An 18982-nucleotide genomic window follows, 5' to 3' on the forward strand; every position below is an offset into this window, starting at 1 on the left:
GGATCAGAGTCCAGCTGCTCCAAGAGGCCCTATAGCTGCTGCACACTTGCAGCCTGTGGACAGATCTGAGCCATGAGCACAGTCAAACCTCCTTTCAACTTTCACTCCCTTAGCATTCCTCAGCCTTACAAAACGATAATGAGGATGTCAGAAATGGATTATTGCCAATAGTGATGGTGTTTCTACTTTAACATGGGATCTGAATTTCAATTATTGTCAAGAAAATGAACTTACTTCGAGAGAGATTCTCAAGGGCTTTCCCCAGCTTCTTGCTCTCTTGAAGGATGTGGTTCAATTCATCAAAATCACGGCTTTGTGGTTTAGTCCGCCAGTCCCACTTAGGATGTTCTACTGACCTTGGCACTATGTTTAAAAGAAACGGTTATTTCATGAGCATGTCGTACAATGATACAAACTCACCATTTATTGTTTGTGAAAGACTGCGTCAAGATCAATACGCAGAATAAAAATGATTAAGCTGGAGATGGTTTTCTTGTGAGGAAACAGCAAGGGGATTTAAAATTGGGCTTGAAGAAAATGTTTTAACTCAATAAATAGAAGAAAATATGGCAGTGATTATGGAAAATGGGAAATTGCAGTAGTGATTTAAATCTAATTACTTCTATAACTTAAGGAGAAGCACAAGGGAAAATTTTTATCCCACATAATGCTAAAATAAATTGCTAAAAATCAGCCTAAAATAGTAATTATTAACCCCATCATCAGTAACTAGTAAATATTTATATGATACCATTTGTTATATACTCTAAAAAACACAAGACTGTGTGTATGTATGTATATATATATATTTTTTTTTCTCCAATGTTCCTATTAAAATTATGTAACAGTTAAGGAATATTTTTCCTTTCAAAAAATAAATTGAACATGAGGAAGTGATTGGGTAAGGCTTTGCTCTGGAAGACATAAAATGGGTTAATTATCACTGGTAAGATTTAGCAAAGAAGAGAAAAAAGAAGCTTATAACCTGAAGAGTGGGATGCAAAGAGAGTCAGCACTTCATTTAAAAGTGAATTCACCAACTCAGGAGTGCAAGGTCAAAGCAATGAAGACATAAGAATTTAATGGTTTCCCAGATTTAAAGAGTCCAATTATAGGGTCCAGCAAAATTCAACTTTTGTTTTTTCAAGTTTTTAAACAACATCAGTAAAGACATGATTGTAAAAGCTTTGGGGGATAAAAATAAGAAATTGAATTAACAACAGACTTAGCAATATGTCTATTCTAGAAGATAGGAGAACAATCCTTAAAAATTCCAACAGAAAGTTACTTCTAACTCAAAATTTTATACCAATTATAGGTGCAGTTGAGATGCTCAAAGCTCTTGAGAATTTCTTTCATGAACATTCTTTCTAAGAAAGTTGCCAACAGGTATGCTCCAGTTCAATGAATAAATAAACCAAACTCTTAAAATACTTGAAAGCAGGAATGGGTGAACTCTACAAGAAAGAGAGTAAGAGACCCCAGCTGGATCAAGAACAGAAAGGGAGAACAAGGAATAACAGACCATGATAAATGAAGACCACATGATAACAAGAAGAAGCAAAATGCTAGAGAGGCCCCCAGAAATCCACAATGATACCTCCACTGTAGACTACTGGCAATGGTCGAGAGAAAGAAGCCCAAACTGACCTAATCTGGTGATCGGATGGCAAAACACCCTAACTGTCATGCTAGAACTCTCCTCCAATAACTGATGGAAGTAGATACAGAGATTCTCAGCCAGGCCCCAGATGGAGCTCCAGGAGTCCAATTGTCGAGAAAGAGGAGGGATTATATGAGTGAGAATTGTTGAGACCAAGGTTGGAAAAAGCACAGGGACAAATAGTCAAACTAATGGAAACACATGAATTATGAACCAAAAGCTGTGGAACCCCCAGCTGGATCAGGCCTTCTGGATAAGTGAGACAATTGAATAGCTTGAACTGTTTGGGAGACACCCAGGCAGTGGGACCCAGACCTGTCCTTAGTGCATGAGCTGGCTGTTTGGAACCTGGGGCTTATGTGGGGACACTTTGCTCAGCCTGGAAGGAGGGGACTGGACCTGCCTGTACTGAATCTACCAGGTTTAAATGAATCCCCAGGGGAGTCTTGGCCCTGGAGGAGATGGGAATGGTGGGGAGGGGCTGGGGGGAAGGCAGGGGCAGGGGGAGGACAGGGGAACCCATGGCTGATATGTAAAATTAAAACACAAATATCTGTATTTAAATAAAAATAAAACTGAATATTCTCAACCACAGAAAAGAAAGAAAGAAAGAAAGAAAGAAAGAAAGAAAGAAAGAAAGAAAGAAAGAAGGAAGGAAGGAAGGAAGGAAGGAAGGAAGGAAGGAAGGAAGGAAGGAAGAGATAGGGGGAATTCTCTTGATGACAGTGAAGGATGGTTTTTAACATACAGTTGGAAACTATCTACAGGTGAACAGGTTAAGAATGGAGGAAAGCAGCAAAGAGCTGCAGGAGAGAGGTCTCCAAGACGCCTTCAATGATGTAAAAGGAGAAAAAAAATACAAAATCAAGTAGCATAAAAGAGAAGATGAGTTAGATCACATTGAAAAACTCTTTGGGCAGGGCTTAGGGAAGCATTGGTAATGAATATACAGAAAAGAAGGTAAACAGTGAAGAGCACATTATTAGTTCTAGAAAACATTAGCAATCAGTTTGTCTTGCTGAAAAATATCAATTAATATAGTTGTAGTGATATTGAAGCAGAATACATCTTAAAACAAATTTGAAGTAATCACATTGCTCTGCTGTCAGGATGACATAGGAGTTGATGTGTGCACAGCAAACTATGAAGGTGATTCATAAATGATACATCAAATTAAAAAGGCTAAGAGTAGTTTAGAACCTTATATGTCCAGATGTGCAGACTCGGAAACTAAAATATATATTCAAGGTGTCAAAATTGATCCCAGTTACAGTTAGGAAGGAAGAATAGTTACTTCGAGGAATAAGAGTAGCTAAAACAATGTTTGTATCATAGTCTTCAAAATCTTGATGGCCACATTTGTTAACCTGCTTTGAATAATTTGTGTCATTGCACCATGTAATTTCCTGTAAAACCATGTTTCAACAAGGTCTTTCCTTACCTTTCAATTTATAGAATAGTAGAATAAAACCACAAATACTCCAAGTCCATATCCAGGCAGCCACGAGATCTGTCCCTGAATGCTCTAGGTTGACAAGCCCAGATAAGACCAGCAGATGACCTGACCTATCAACACCAAATCCTGAGAAACTATATATTGGCTTTACAGAATCAAGTTTGAGCCTCACATGACACCAGAAGTTTCCTTGGCAACTTTACAGAGAAACTGAGACCATTTTTTTTTTTTTTAATCTGTAGTCTGTGAAGTCTCATGAATATAAATGACAGCATGGGAACCCAATTCAGAATGACTGTGTTTATCTTATGATCATGGCCAGGTTAGCTATGCTTCCAGTTTCAATAGCCATCCTGGTATTGAACAGGTATCAACAGACAGAGGCCTGTGAAGTCATCTGTCCAACATGCAGCCTTGGATGAGAACATCTTTGTAGTTTTCGGCCAGACAGAAACCTTACTGAAGTTGTCTTTAATTTTAGAACTCAGTGCTGCAGTTACATTACATCTTAGAAAATTTCCTCAAGAGAAATGGAAAACAGCTGGAGAGTGTCCCCACATAATATGAGCCAGAGGAAACAATGACAGAATTTGAGGACACTAAGATCAAGCTCATCCTAGTACAATAGGGTGAACACAATACTGTACAGGCGGACTTTCTTATTTCCCCATAACAAGGACAGTAGGCTACTTAAAAACCACACTGCACACTGAGCAGAAGTGATTTTTTTTTTTTCTGAGAGGGTTTCTCGGTATAGCTTTGTGTCTTTCCCTAAACTCACTCTGTAGCCCAGGCTGGCCTCAAACTCACAGAGGTCCACCTGCCTCTGCCTCCCTCCAGAGTGCTAGGATTAAAGGCATGTGCCACCACCACCCAGCTAGAGGCGATTTTTTTTTAACAATTCCATATATTAATCAAATTCTAATTCACCTTCCATTAGTTGTTTTAGTCCATGAGTTTAAAACTTATTTATTGTTTCTTCTTCATAAATTTATTTTTAATAATATTTTATTTTTTGAAATTATACTATAATGACATCATTTCACTTTCACTTTTCTTCCTCCATCCCCTATGAACATATAGTTTATATATAAATTTAATTTATTTTTATTTAATATATAAATATAAGCTGTCCGGTCCATATAATGTTACTTGTAGGTATATAATATACCAAGGGCTGAGAATTTGGTATTAGATAAATTGGGGGGATCTTCTCTAAGAAAGATTACTTCTCTCACTTTCAACATCCCTAGTCAGCAGCCAATAATTCTCGAATGGGATTTAAGACCTGCTCAATAAGAGGGAAATCATGCCTCATACTGGAAACCCTGCAATCCATCTGGGGCTAGTGCTGAGGTCATGAATGTCAGAGGAGGACCTACAACCATCCTTTACTAAATCAGCATAACTCTAATGAATTTGTAAGACCCAGTTGAGCAAATTCTTTTAAGTAGAAATAAGAAGGTTATTGTTGATGAATGAGTACAACATATACCATTTCTGCAGAGGAGAGCCCAGGATTGTCTGCCAGAAGTACTACTGACATTCGCACCCAGTCTGCATTTTTGTCTCTTTTGTAATGATATTTAGAAAAACACAAAATTATACATATTTAAGGAGTACCACATGCATATTTAAAAGAGGGTGAATAAGTCTGTGTCCTCCATCTCCTCTTTCTTAACAGCGAGAACACTCAGAATGCTTTCAGTCTTTCTGGAATGCACACTGCAGTGTCACTGGTGGTCATTCTACAATGCAGTGGTACAGCATAGCTTCTTGGTCCTCACTAGAACTTAATCATCACTGATAGAACTGACCTTTGAAATTGTTTATTATTTATTTATTTATTTATTTATTTATTTATTTATTTATAAGGAGGGCTTTGATTTTTTAATAGGCTCCAAAGGACTGAAAGGATTTTGTAGACTTTTTTTTTTTAAAATTTAATTCTCAGCCATGGGTTCCCCTGTCCTCCTCCCTCCCGCCCCCACCTTTCCCCCAGCCCACCCCCCATTCCCATCTCCTTCAGGGCAAAGACTCCCCTGGGGATTCAGTTCAACCTGGTAGATTCAGTACAGGCAGGTCCAGTCCCCTCCTTCCAAGCTGAGCAAAGAGTCCCTGCATAAGCCCCAGGTTCCAAATAGCCAGCTCATGCACTAAGGACAGGTCCTGGTCCCACCGCCTGGGTACCTGCCAAACAATTCAAGCTATTCAACTGTCTCACTTATCCAGAGGGGCTGATCTAGTTGGGGACTCCTCAGCTTTTGGTTCATAGTTCATGTGTTTCCATTAGTTTGACTATTTGTCCCTGTGCTTTTTCCAACCTTGGTCTCAACAATTCTCACTCATATAATCCCTCCTCTTTCTCAGCAATTGAGCTCCTGGAGTTCCACTTGGGGCCTGGCGGAGGATCTCTGCATCTACTTCCATCAGTTATTGGAGGAGAGTTCTAGCATGACATTTAGGGTGTTTGGCCCTCCAAACACCAGACTACGTCAGTTTGGGCTTTCTCTCGACCATGGCCAGTAGTCTACAGTGGATGTATCATTGTGGATTTCTGGGGACCTCTCCAGAACTTTGCTTCTTCCTATTCTCATGTGGTCTTCATTTATCATGGTCTGTTATTCCTTGTTCTCCCTTTCTGTTCTTGATCCAGTTGGGATCTCCCACTCCCCTAAGCTCTGTTTCCCTTGAACCTTGCCCTTCAGTACCCCCACTCACATCCAGGCTGTTCATGTAGATCTCATCCATTTCTCTGTCATTGGGGGATCCTTGTGTCTTTCTTAGGGTCCTGTTTTCTAGGTAGCCTCCCTGAATTTGTGAGTAGCAGTCTAGTCATTGTTTTACATCTAGTACCCTACTATGCGTGAGTACATACCAGGTTTGTCTTTCTGAGTCTGGGTTACCTCACTCAGGATGATTTTTTCTAGATCCATCCATTTGCCTTCAAACCTCATGATGTCATGGTTTTTCTCTTCTGATTAGTACTCCGTTGTATATATGTACCACAGTTTCTTTATCCATTCTTCAGTTGAAGGGCATCTAGGGTGCTTCCATGTTCTGGCTATTACAAACAATGCTGATTTTGAACATAGCTGAGCAAATTCCCTTGTGGTATGATTGAGCATTCTTTGGGTATATGCCAAGAGTGGTATAGCTGGGTCTTGGGAGAGATGGATTCCCAATTTTCTAAGAAAGTGCCATATTGATTTCCAAAGTGGCTGTACAAGTTTGCATTCCCACCAGCAGTGAAGGAGAGTTCCCCTTGCTCCACATCCTCTCCAGCATGAGCTGTCTTCTGTGTTTTTGATCTTAGCCATTCTGACAGGTGTAAGGTGGTATCTCAAAATACCCAAACTTATGGGATACTATAAAAGCACTGCTAAGAGGGAAATTCATAGCACTAAATGCCCACATAAAGAAGCTGGAGAAATCTCACACTAGTGACTTAACAGCACACCTGAAAGCTCTAGAACAAGAAGCAAAGTCTCCCAGGAAGAATACATGCTAGGAAATTATCAAACTGAGACCTGAAATCATTAAAATAGAAACAAAGAGAACAATACAAAAAATTAAAGAAACAAACAGTTGGTTCTTTGAGAAAATCTACAAGATAGACAAACCCTTATCCAAACTAACCAAAAGACAGAGAGAGAGCATCCAAATTAACAAAATCAGAAATGAAAAGGGGGGCATGAGGAAATCCAGAGAATCATCAGATCATACTTCAAAAACCTCTACTCCACAAAACTAGGAAATCTAAAAGAAATGGATAATTTTCTGGATAGGTACCACATACCTAAGTTAAATCAAGACCAGATAAAACATTTAAATAGTCCAATAACCGCTAAGGAAATAGAATCAGTCATTAAAAGTCTCCCAAACAAAAAAAGCCCAGGACCAAATGGTTTCACTGCAGAATTCTACCAGATTTTCAAAGAAGAGTTAATACCAATACTTTTTAAATTGTTCCACACAATAGAAGCAGAAGGAATATTACCAAATTCCTTCTATGTGGCTACAATTACCCTGATTCCTAAACCAAACAAAGATGCAACAAAGAAAGAGAACTATAGACCAATCTCTCTCATGAACATTGATACAAAAATACTCAATAAAATACTGACAAACAGACTCCAAGAACACATCAAAACAATTATCCACCATGATCAAGTAGGCTTCATCCCAGGGATGGAAGGGTGGTTTAACATAGGAAAGTCTGTCAATGTAATACACCATATAAACAAACTAAAGGAAAAACCACATGATCATCTCACTGGATACAGAAAAGGCATTTGACAAAATCCAACACCCCTTCATGATAAAGGTCTTGGAGCGATCAGCAATACAGGGAACATACCTAAACATAATAAAGGCAATTTACAGCAAGCCAACAGCCAACATCAAATTAAATGGAGAGAAACTCAACGTGGTTCCATTAAAATCATGAACAAGGAAAGGCTGTTTGCTCTCCCCATACTTATTCAGTTTAGTACTTGAAGTTCTTGCCAGAGCAATAAGACAACATAAGGAGATTAAGGGGATACAAATTGGAAAGCAAGAAGTCAAGCTTTCCCTATTTGCAGATGACATGATAGTATACATGAGTGACCCCAAAAATTCAACCAAGGAACTGATACAGCTTATAAACACCTTCAGCAACATAGCAGGATACAAGATCAACTCAAAAAATCAGTAGCCCTCCTATATACAATAGACAAACAGTTTGAGATTATTTATACCTTTCAATCTTGATTGATAAAACAATAGCTGTACCATGCTTTCCTTTTCAGTATGCCAGGAAGTATCCCCAGTACTATAATGATAATTTACTGTGAGTTGATTGAGGCAAGGTGCCTCTGTTTTCTGTCCTATCTTCTAAATGTTTGGACACTGTTTGATGTCTTCATTCCCTTGTGTTTATGTAATCTGTAACTACATCCTTTTGCCTCATCCTTTCCTTCTTATTGTAAAGTATTCCTACAGTCTTTACATATCTAGGTACTTCTGTTTGTGTATTTTGTAATAAAACATTTTAAACAAGAAGAGCATCTAGAGAGGTGGCTTAGCAGCTAAGAACACTGGCTGTTCTTCCAGAGGATCCATTTTTGATTATCAGCTTGTACATGATAATCCATAATCATTTGTAAGTCCATTTCCAAGGGATCTGATGCTCTCTTTTAGCCTCTATAAGCACCAAGCATGTATGTTGCATATGGACATATATGCAGGCAAGACACCGTACACATAAAATGAAATAATAATAAAAATTAATAAATGGAAAGAAACTGAGGAATATTCCCCCAAATGCAAAGAAAAGCACTAACAGGATTAGTGAGAGATTATTTCAGTTCTTCATTTTAACCTAAACCAACATATCTATCTCAGTTTTTTAACTGGATTATGAATATGAAATGGGCATTACTTCCATGCACAGAAAATTGGTGGACAATGTCATTTTCATTGTTCTGTCAACATTTTGTTCACTATAAGCCGTCATCCCACATAATAAGCAACTGGAAAGCACTTAACACATGTTAAGTACCTAACACCACTTTATCAATTACTATATAGCTATTGAAAACTAACAAGCCACTAGGTAGGATAAAGTTATTTTGTTGTGAAATTAGTCTAATAAATAAATACTACCTTTTTATGGTAGGCTGAGAAGTAAAGATTTTCTTGTTTGGATTTTTTTCTTTTGAAGAAAGATTTTGTATTTTGAGACATAGACTCACTTTGCAGCCCTTGCTAATCTCAAACTTACAATCTTCCTACCTTACAAATGTTGAATTAAATATCTTTAAAAAAGAGGGTGGAGGGAGAGAGGGAGGGAGGGAGAGCAAAGAAGAAAGAAAGAAAGAAAGAAAGAAAGAAGGAAGGAAGGAAGGAAGGAAGGAAGGAAGGAAGGAAGGAAGGAAGGAAGAAAAGAGAGAGAAAGAAAAGGTGTTTAAGTTTGAGGGCATACTGGACAAGCTAGTAAAACCTGAAAACAATCTAGTAAAACAAGAAAAGGAGAGAGGGAAAGAGGGACTGAGAGGGGGAAGGAAGGCTGGCAAACAAGGAGACAGAGGGAACTTCATTGTGAAATAGAAATTCAGTGTGTGCTAGACGACATACCAGAGACCCTACATTTTGTTTTGAATACAATGCGTGTGTGTGTGTGCACACACACACACACACACACACACACACACACGCACACATAAATATACACACACATAGATATACATATACATGCATACACCACACGTACATAAACACACAGTTGACAGCGTTTTCTCTTATTTGAAAGTCAATAATTTTTAAAATATTTATTTGTTCCCTTTTTCTTTTAAAAATATGAACAATAATTTAGAGTCTCTTTTTAATTTCATTCTTCAAATACTTACTAAGAATGGATCTTTCCATTTCCAAATGGGTTTTTGTTTAATATTATAATATATATATATATATGTGTGTGTGTGTGTGTGTGTGTGTGTGTGTGTGTGTGTGTATCACAACTCAACTACTACTGCCTTCATTTTCTACTTTATTGATTTGTGTGGAATGCCAACATATAAGTATAATCCCCAAAGGAGAAAGGAATAGAAAGAAATATTGATGAAGTAACATGAATTGGATAAATCACACAAATACTATTGAAAAGTGATCTGTGTTGATTGTACTAACAGCAGACAAAAGAAGGCTTTATTACAAAAACTTTTCCTAAAGATAAAGAAGGGTAAAATATGCTGCTTACCAAGGTCAATCTACCATAACAATATGTCACAATGATTAAGTTTATGTATTTATGTTATATGCCTATTCTTACAATCTCAAAATATAGGAATTAAAACTTATGTAATTGAAAAATGCAGCTCTAAAATAAGAGCTGAAGAATATAAGATCTCTATCTATAAAAATATTTAGAATCCTGGAGAGAAATCAGTGAGAAAAAGGCTGACTTCACCACTGTACGGACTAAGATAGGCCAGCAGATGTACACAGAATACTGCACTTAGCAACAGCGGAGTGACCACCCTCCTTTAGGGTGGAGGAAACATTCCTTAGGAGAGATTATATGTAACATAGCTTTGTAAGTATCAAGAAATTTGAAAAGAATTGAAATCATACAAAATAAGTTCTGTGGCAATGATACGACAACAGGAAATCAAGAACAAAACTGATAAACATACAGGTATGAAAGAGTTAAATAAAACATAAATACAGTCAGAGAGTTCCAAGAGAAGGTGAAGAATAGTGTATGTAGGGAAAGCGTACATTCTAATCCCTGGAGGTGTGGTGAGAACAGGGTTCATATGGGAATCCATAGCTGTATGCTCTCATTCCAAGAGGAATTTTAAATGTTTTTGCTAACTTTGTCCCCTAATGAATAATAAAGTTAAGTAGACAAAGAAGAGCAAACCAAGCCCTATCTAGCAGAAGGTGGAAGAAATAATTATTAAAACTGATAAAAGTGAGACAAAGACTGAAAATTATAAAGCTAAAAGAGCTAAACTTCACCTCATTAGGATTAAAAATTTAACAAATCTCTAGCAAGGGTGATGAAGAAAGAACTGAAGACTCACATTATTAAAGTCAAAAATCTTAATGAGACATGATAATTAACCCCAAAGAAGTAAATTAAAAAATAAAATCCTAGAAACCCATAAAAACACCAAAACTCATTCAGAATACCATTTTAGATCTGGGTAGTACAGATGACACAATTATAAAAAACACAACAAAACAAAAAACTCTCTAGGATTGGTCCAAAACAATCGGTTTAAAATAAGATCCTATAACAAACATCAAGTTTTCTTTTTGTTCTAGAAAACTGAAAAAGAATGAACATTTGCTGGTCGGTCGTGGCGCATGCCTATAATCCAAGCACTCGGGAGGCAGAGGCAGGTGAATCTTTGTGAGTTCGAGGCCAGCCTGGTCTACAGAGTTAGTCCAGGAGAGACTCCAAAGCTACAGAGAAACCGTGTCTCAAAAAAAAAAAAAAAGAATGAACACTTTCTACCTCATCTTATAAAACCAGCTTTTCCCTCAACAAAGACAAAGAATCAACGACTTACCAGTATCTTTAATGGAAATCTATGTAGAAATCCTCAGTAACTTAGTACCAAACCAACAACATTAGCATATTGGACAAATTATATACCAAGAGAATGCAAGGGTGATTTAATACAAGAAAGTAATCAAAATAATATAACATACTGATAGAAAATAGAGAAATAATTGCACAGATGTCTCAAAAGTGACAGAATTTTGAATACATTCTTATGATTTAAAGTATTTGACAAATTAGGGGCTAAAGAGAACATCCTCAACATTATAAAAGGCAAATAGGGAAATCTCACAGTAAATGACTGCAGTGGATGGCATGAGGCTGGATGATTTTCTTCTAGACAATAACAGGGCAAGAATTTCTGACCAGTTTTTGATGCTTCTAGACAAGTTTGCATGGCAATTTCTAGCTATAGAAATTAAGAAAGTAAAGAGAAATTGAAAGCATCCCAACTAGAAGAGAAGTAAAACAGTCACTGTCTGAAGATGGGAGTGATCTTATATTTAAAAAGTAATAAGCATCCATACATACACAGAAGGGTAACATGAATAAATGTTTTCAGCCAAGTTTTAGGAAATAAAATGAACACCAAAAAAGTTAATCTTGTCTCTAAGTACTAGCAATAATAAACAGAAGGGAAAACAAAGACAGTTCCATGAGTGATAAGCATTTGGATGAATAAAATATTTAGGACTAAATTTAACATTTATTCTAAAATGAACAACAACAAAAAAACATAATGGAAATAATTAAAGAGGATTTAAAGAATTGGAGTAGCATTTCCTGTTGATGGCCAAGAAGTTTTCTGCTTTTAAACCAGTACTCCCCCAAAGTAATCTATTAATTTAGTGATGCAATCAAAAAGACCATTTGCCTTGGTTAGAAAGGAAAACTGATATTTAAAAGCTATTTAGAATTTGAAGTATAGAAAGCATCCAAAATAATCCCAAAAGAGAATGAAAAAGATAGAAAAACACAATTCAAAGACTCATACGTCCTAATAAGTGAAAGGTCCTACTAAGTGAAACAATGAAATATTCACAAAACCACAACTATACAATTTAATTAAACAGAATAGTGAATCCAGAAGAAAATCACTCATATTTATGGTCAGTGTTCAACAAAGCACAAAGATTATGCAAATGGGAAAGAATATTTTCAAAAAATTATGCTGAGACAATTGAGGTTACACATGTGAAAAATGAAATCGGGGCTTCGCCCCCTACCACTTACAGAAGAAACTCAGGACATAGCAATGGGTGCACATAAGAGATAACACTCTAAGTAGTAGTAGGGCAGAGAGAGAGAGAGAGAGAGAGAGAGAGAGAGAGAGAGAGAGAGAGAGAGAGAGAGAGAGAATCTGATGATCCTAGAACTGGCAAGAGATTTTTAGCATACTTAAAGCACAAGCAAAAATAAGGAAGAATGACATAAATTGATTAGAATAATTACAAGTTTTGTACATTAGTGCACACTGTCAAGAAAGTGAAAAGATAACAATGTGATATGAGGGGAAATATTCACTGATCATGTATTTGGTAAGAGACTTGTGTCTAGATTATAAAAGGAACTCAGGATAAAAGAAGTAACAAAACACCTAAAATTTGGCAAAGTTGTCAACAGTCACTTCTAGAAAGACACCCGAATTGTTGAGAAGTCACTGAGAAGATGCTCAACATACCTGGCTCTCAGAGAAAAGAAAATGACAACAAGAATGAAGCACCATTTTATACTCACTGGCTATGTTTGTAATGAAAATACCAAGCATTGATGGGCACGGGAGAAATTAGTTTTACACATCATTGATGGTAATGTAAATGGAATAGTTTCCATAGGAAGTGTAGATGTTCCTCAAAGTCTATACACAGAATTACGCATGGCCTTACAGTTCCATTACCTAGGTATCAGAGAATGCTATTTCAGTTAAATGTGTGTATGAATGACCACAGCAGCACAATCCACAACAGTCAAAAGGAAGAAACATTCAGAATACCGTGAAGGAAGGAAGGAATAAGAAAACGTGGTATGCACACATAAGGGAATGCTCTTTAGAATAAAATTATGCATGTGTTGAAACGTGCATGAGAAACAAGAGCTTGCTAAATGAAACAAGCTCCCACAAAAGGCCACACTTGAAGGATTCCTCTCCTGTTCTTCCAGCAGATAAATCCACAGAGACAGACAGCAGGTAGCCAGAGACTGCTGGGAGCCAGGACTGTCGAATGGCCACGTAGTGGGTACAGTATTAACTTTGGGAGTGCTGAAAACACTTCATTAGAGAGATGATGCAGGATAAATACTGTGATTGTATTAAAATATTGTTGAGTTGTGTGTTCAAGTATTATTACACTTTCCTTAAATTTTCACACAGAAATAAAAATCACTTGTAGTGGTTTGGTATGCAGTATCATCTATAGAAACTTGAAGCTCGGGGAAGAATTTCCTCCTACTTGATGATAACCAAGGCACAGTTCTGTTCTGCTTCATTTGGTTTTCCTTGATGATGTTCAATGTTGAAGAAATTTTTCCTATTTTATTATGTCAAATTATCTTGATAAGCATAACTTTTAAAATAATTACTTCAATTTCTAGAGTAATGCTTATTGGATAGTTGGATAGGAATTATGTTTAAATTCTGGCACAAATTAGAATATTGATATTTTCCTAATAAACAACATGAACATGGTATATTTACCCAATTGATTTACTTTTTCTCTCAGAAATATCTCATAGTTTTCTCTATAAACAATGTGCACATCTCCCATCAAATTTATCCCTAAATATTCAGTGTTCTTTACTACTTTTGTAAATGTTGTTTTAAGACATTATCTTAGCTACATTGTTGTTATGTAAGCACAATTGCTGTTTTTAGATTAACTTTTTATCTGGTGGTTTTGCTAATTTTTCAAGCTAATCTTTGTGTTTTTAGTGTAAATTTGTATACATTCTTCACCTTATAATGATGAAGTCCATGAATAGTAATTCACAAGCTTATCTGCAGTTGTGAACTTATTATTGTCTAATTTCATTGGCTGTGACCTCCACTGTAATGAATGTTATAAACACTTGGTGAAAATAAGTTTAAACACCTATTTCAGTTACAAAGGAAAGATATTCATTATTTTGATGAAGATTATAAATATTGGGTGAGAGATTTTTATTTTTCCCTTTCTTAGGCCAAGAACATGTTCTTTTATTATTATTTTAATGGTAGTTTTGATCATAACAGCTGCATTTTTCCAAATGCTTTTCTTCCTTTGTTGAAGAGACATATTTTTTTCTTAATCTGCTCATTTTTAGTTTAAAGTGAATGACACAAATTAATTTTGACATATTACATAAACATTGAATTTCTTGGATGAAACAAATATAGCAACTTATTACTCTTTTGTTTCACTTCTGTGCCAATGTTGCAATATTTGGTAAAAGTATTCGTGCCTGTAATGGTCAATTTCATCAATTTGTAATTGATAAATGCAATTAGAAAGGAGATTATAAGACATTACCCTGGATTGTGTGTGATAGATTGCATTTACAGAGACTGAATAGACTAATTCCTAAAGGAATAAAAACATGGCAGTATTATTGAGAGGTAGGTTATAAGTACAACGTTGGATGCATCAGGAGAAGCAAGGTCACCAAGGCAAGATTGAAGGCAACATCTTGCTCTGGAGCTTTCCATATTGCTCTCGTCTGACATGATGTGAACTACCCTGCTCCATCATGCCCTTCACAATGATGGAGTGGCCCCTCTGTATTCAGGAGTTACAACAAACCCTTCCTCATTTAGTTTATTGTATCAAGTCTTTAAATAGCAATGATAAAAGCAGTCAACACAGAATTGGTGGTCTTGAAGAATATTCTACTTTTCTAGATGGAGTATTTTTGAAGTAAATGTCAACTTGACGGGATCTACACTCACTGAAGAAGACAGGCCTCTAGGAATGTCTGCAGGGCACCGAGATTAGGTTAATTAAGGTAGGAACACCCCAAGTGTGAGGGGTACCATTTGTTAGGCTGGACTTCTTGACTTCATAAGAAGAGTTAGCAGAGCACAAGCATCCATCCCTCCCTGCACCCTTCTCTGGATGCTTGACGACCAGGTATGTCATGTTCCCGCAGCCACTACTTCCATCATATGATAAACTATGAGCCAAAATTAAATCTTTCTCCTTTTGTTGCTTTCCTGAGGTACTTTGTCACAGCCACAGGACAACTAAATAATACAGGTGTCCTTATCCTGTTTTAGCAATAGTGGCAAGGTCTCTTAAAATGAGCTGAAATAGGAATCATTATGTTTCTCTATTTTCTATAATAGTTTTGTGTAGTGTAATTTCCTTGACCTGGCAAATGTTTTGTTCTCTAGTGAAGCCATTTTGGCTTCAGCCTCTTTGTGTGGTAAATTGTTAGATTAATTCAATTTCTTCCATTAATAGAAGAAATTTAAATATTTCTGTTTTTCCTCAATCAATTTTATAATATGTCTTTCTAGGAATTTCTGTCTTTCCATATACATTGTACGTTCTATTGACATAGGTCACACAAATTATAATCTAAATAGCCTTTTAATATTTTTGTCACGTGTGTTAGTGCTCAGTCTTTCAGTAGTTATAGTATGTATTTGATAGGTCTTCACAGATATTTTAAAAAATATCTTTTCAAATAATCAACTGTTATATATATTCTTTTTCCTATTTCCCTTTTTCTATTCAATTTCTTTTAATCATTTTCTCTCAACATATTCTCGGTTTCAATCAATATTTACTTTTTAAAGATGAATGCTGAGATCACAAATTTTATGCTTTTTTATTAAAGATTTTTACAATAGAGCTAGAAATTTCTTCCTAAGCATTACTACCTTAGTTTCTGTCTATAAATTTATACTATTTATAGATCAAAATGTGTCTAATTTCTTGGAGATTTTATCCTTAACTTATGAGTTATTTATACATGTGCAATTCAATTTTAAATTGTTATATGGCATGACAAATCATTTATATTTCTGAGCATTCTTTATGGAATGCAAAATTATATACTCTACCTTTATTTGGCACAATATTCTATAAGTGTTAATTAACTCAAAGTACTTGGTTGTGGTGTTCAAATTCCTGTATCCTTATTTATTTTCTGTTCTCCATACTGAGCCTATCTTTAGCGTTGGAAATTTCCCATCATATGCCTGGGAACTTTGCTCTTAGCTGTATATTGTAGTTCCTGGATATATATTTTTTAAATTCTCTCTCTCTCTCTCTCTCTCTCTCTCTTTCTCTCTCTCTCTTCCTCCCTCTTTCTGGTACTGAGGATTAAAAGTAGGGACTTGTGTGCATACCAAGCAAGAAATCTATGTGAGTTATATTTATACCAGTGAATTATATTGTCTAGATTCGATAACATTTTGATATAAGATATTGTTATGGGATAATCTCTTTTTTTGTCTGTTATCACTTTACCCATAGAGGCTTCTTTATGTTTTATATTTAAAACTTGTGTCTGCACACTTCTTTTGGTTTGTTTGCTTTTAACCTGTACCCTTTTATATCCAGCCTGATAGTATTTGCTTTTCAATTGCAACGTCAAGTCCACTTGTTTAGTGTAATTATTGACATTTGGGCTGGAGCCCCCACCATGATGTTTTGTTTTCTCTTTTATAATCTATTCTTTGTTTTTATAATCTATTCTTTGTTTTTATAATCTATTCTTTGTTTTTATAATCTATTCTTTGTAGTTTTTTTTATATCCATCTATTTACTGTCAAAGGGTGTATATTCATGCTGTAGCATAAGTGTGGAGAATGGAGGACACATTTCAGGAACTGGTTCTCCCCTTGTTATACATAAATTCTGGGGTTCAAACTCAGGTCATCAGTCTCCGGTGGCAAGCACCCTTACCTACTTATTCACCGGTCCCCTCTTCTTTGCTTTTATTTGTAACTACTACCACTTTTCTGTAGTTTGGGGAAGATAATTTTATTTCTGATTTTGGTAAATTTAGTAACTTTTCTCTATTTTATACTATTTTAATCATTCTTCAGAGACTGAAACACACATCTTCAACAACTGCTTCAAAATGTAGTAATTTTGGTAATGTGTTTCCATGTAGAACTTAAATTCATTGTATTTTTATTGTCATATACAATATCTCTACATATTCTAGGGGAGGTGGTTTGTTATTTCATTGTCATTAAAAGCTTCTTACTAATATTCTGCTATGACTAGACACTGTAAATAAATTACCTAGGCAGAAGAAAACCTAATGAGAAGCTCACTATGCCAGCAGCCATCCTGTGGCTGGACAGTGTCTGGTTGAGAGCCCAGAGCCTGCAGGTGTACGGCTTCAGGCATGTCCTCTCAGAGATAAGCAATTCTCAAGTCTAGTCTTAACTTCAGATAACAGACAAGGAGACAGAGCTCTTTGATGATGGAGTGGGAGGCTTGACACAATTCATTTGTTGTCTCAATTTTTTTCTTTCATCATGTTTTTCTACTTTGTACTTCATGATTGAATAAGTGACTGTCTTACAGATATTGGTCATATGGTTAAGCTGTGCAAATATTAAATGTGTATATAAAGAAAGGTTGTGATTTAATTTATGTACAGAACTGTTGAAGCTGGACAGTTTTATTAAAATTACAATCTGCTGGACGTGTAAAGTTAGTATTCCATACATTCTTCACTGAAGCTCTGTGCAGGTTTTAATGAGTAATGTTATGTAGGTGAAATGCAGAGTTCATTTCAGTCTCCCTCACAAATTACCCACATTCAATTCCCAGTCAGCATGCAGTGGCTTTTTAGACATTAAAAAAATTATTTTCAACTTACTCCTTTCTCTTGTGATTAAAACCAAGCATCCACACTTTGATAAGTACGGGGAACTAGTGTGTAAGAACAACATTCAAGCTCTCTTGTCGTTCAAGACTTACTAGGCTTTGGTATTAGCCTGAGGTGCTTAGCATGCTCCCATGTACGTGGTCATGAGAGAGCATTGGAAAACTCCAATAGTGATCAAGGCAGTAGATACTGAGCTATGTCTAGGATGGTAGAACAAAGAATGCCATGGAGAGTAAGCATGAACAACAGAGAGGAAGGCCTAAGGGAAGTCAGATGAACATTATTTTAAGTTTGGGTTCAATATTCAGGAATGCAAATCCTTCTCCCTTCTGCTCTAAAGATTTTATTCACTTTTTAAAAAATTTGAGATGTTTTGAAGGAGGTTTATTGTTGCAACAGGCCAGAAGAGTTAAGAGATCTATTCCATACAGCTCCCAGTCTTCTTATAAGAGAATACCAGGAAAGAGTCAGTCAGTTGCACATATGAAAGGTATAAATGAGTAAATAGATTTGCATGCATGAAGCTCAAGGTAAATGCTGGAATGAGCGTGAATTCACCAGGATTAACAGAGCCCAAAACAGATAAAAAGTTTCAGTTCAATTGATAACTTTTCTTTACTTCCAAAGTACAAAGACTTGCAAATTTAGTAACATTTAAGTAGCAAACTTACATGATTTTGAGTCTGGTGATGGAGGAGAAATATTAGACACAGCAAGGTCACTTTTTGATTTTTTAGGCTTCTTTGCATTCAACTGCCAAGGTTTATCATAGCTTCTGAAATCCCTTCTTGTTCCTTTGGGTTCTGTTAAAACAAATAAATCAAAGTAATAAGGATGAAAAAATCTTGGTCATGAAATGGAGCATCATATATTAAATACACACACACACACACACAAACACACACACACACACACACACACACACACATATATATATATATATATATATATATATATATATATATACACATAAATGTCT

The 18982-nt window shown here is 36.0% G+C and overlaps 1 protein-coding gene across 6 annotated transcripts in view; it reads right to left on the minus strand.

The window, feature by feature from the left end:
• The window catches only part of C2H8orf34 (chromosome 2 C8orf34 homolog), a 401050-nt gene that overhangs the window by 279696 nt on the left and 102372 nt on the right, over positions 1 to 18982 (minus strand). For 5 of the 6 annotated variants that reach the window (XR_004944280.1, XR_004944279.1, XR_004944278.1 and 2 more), the window contains exons 3-4: positions 18675 to 18806; positions 235 to 363 (exon numbers count right to left, since the gene is read on the minus strand). Coding sequence is in view for 2 of the 6 variants with exons in the window: in XM_036179890.1 (XP_036035783.1) it covers positions 235 to 363; positions 18675 to 18806 (261 nt within the window). In the remaining 4 variants the exon portion in view is untranslated. The remainder of the gene's footprint in view (positions 1 to 234; positions 364 to 18674; positions 18807 to 18982) is intronic. The other variant, XR_004944281.1, reaches the window with a different exon arrangement.

Source organism: Onychomys torridus, chromosome 2, assembly GCF_903995425.1.
Source record: "Onychomys torridus chromosome 2, mOncTor1.1, whole genome shotgun sequence".
Taxonomy (NCBI): domain Eukaryota; kingdom Metazoa; phylum Chordata; class Mammalia; order Rodentia; family Cricetidae; genus Onychomys; species Onychomys torridus.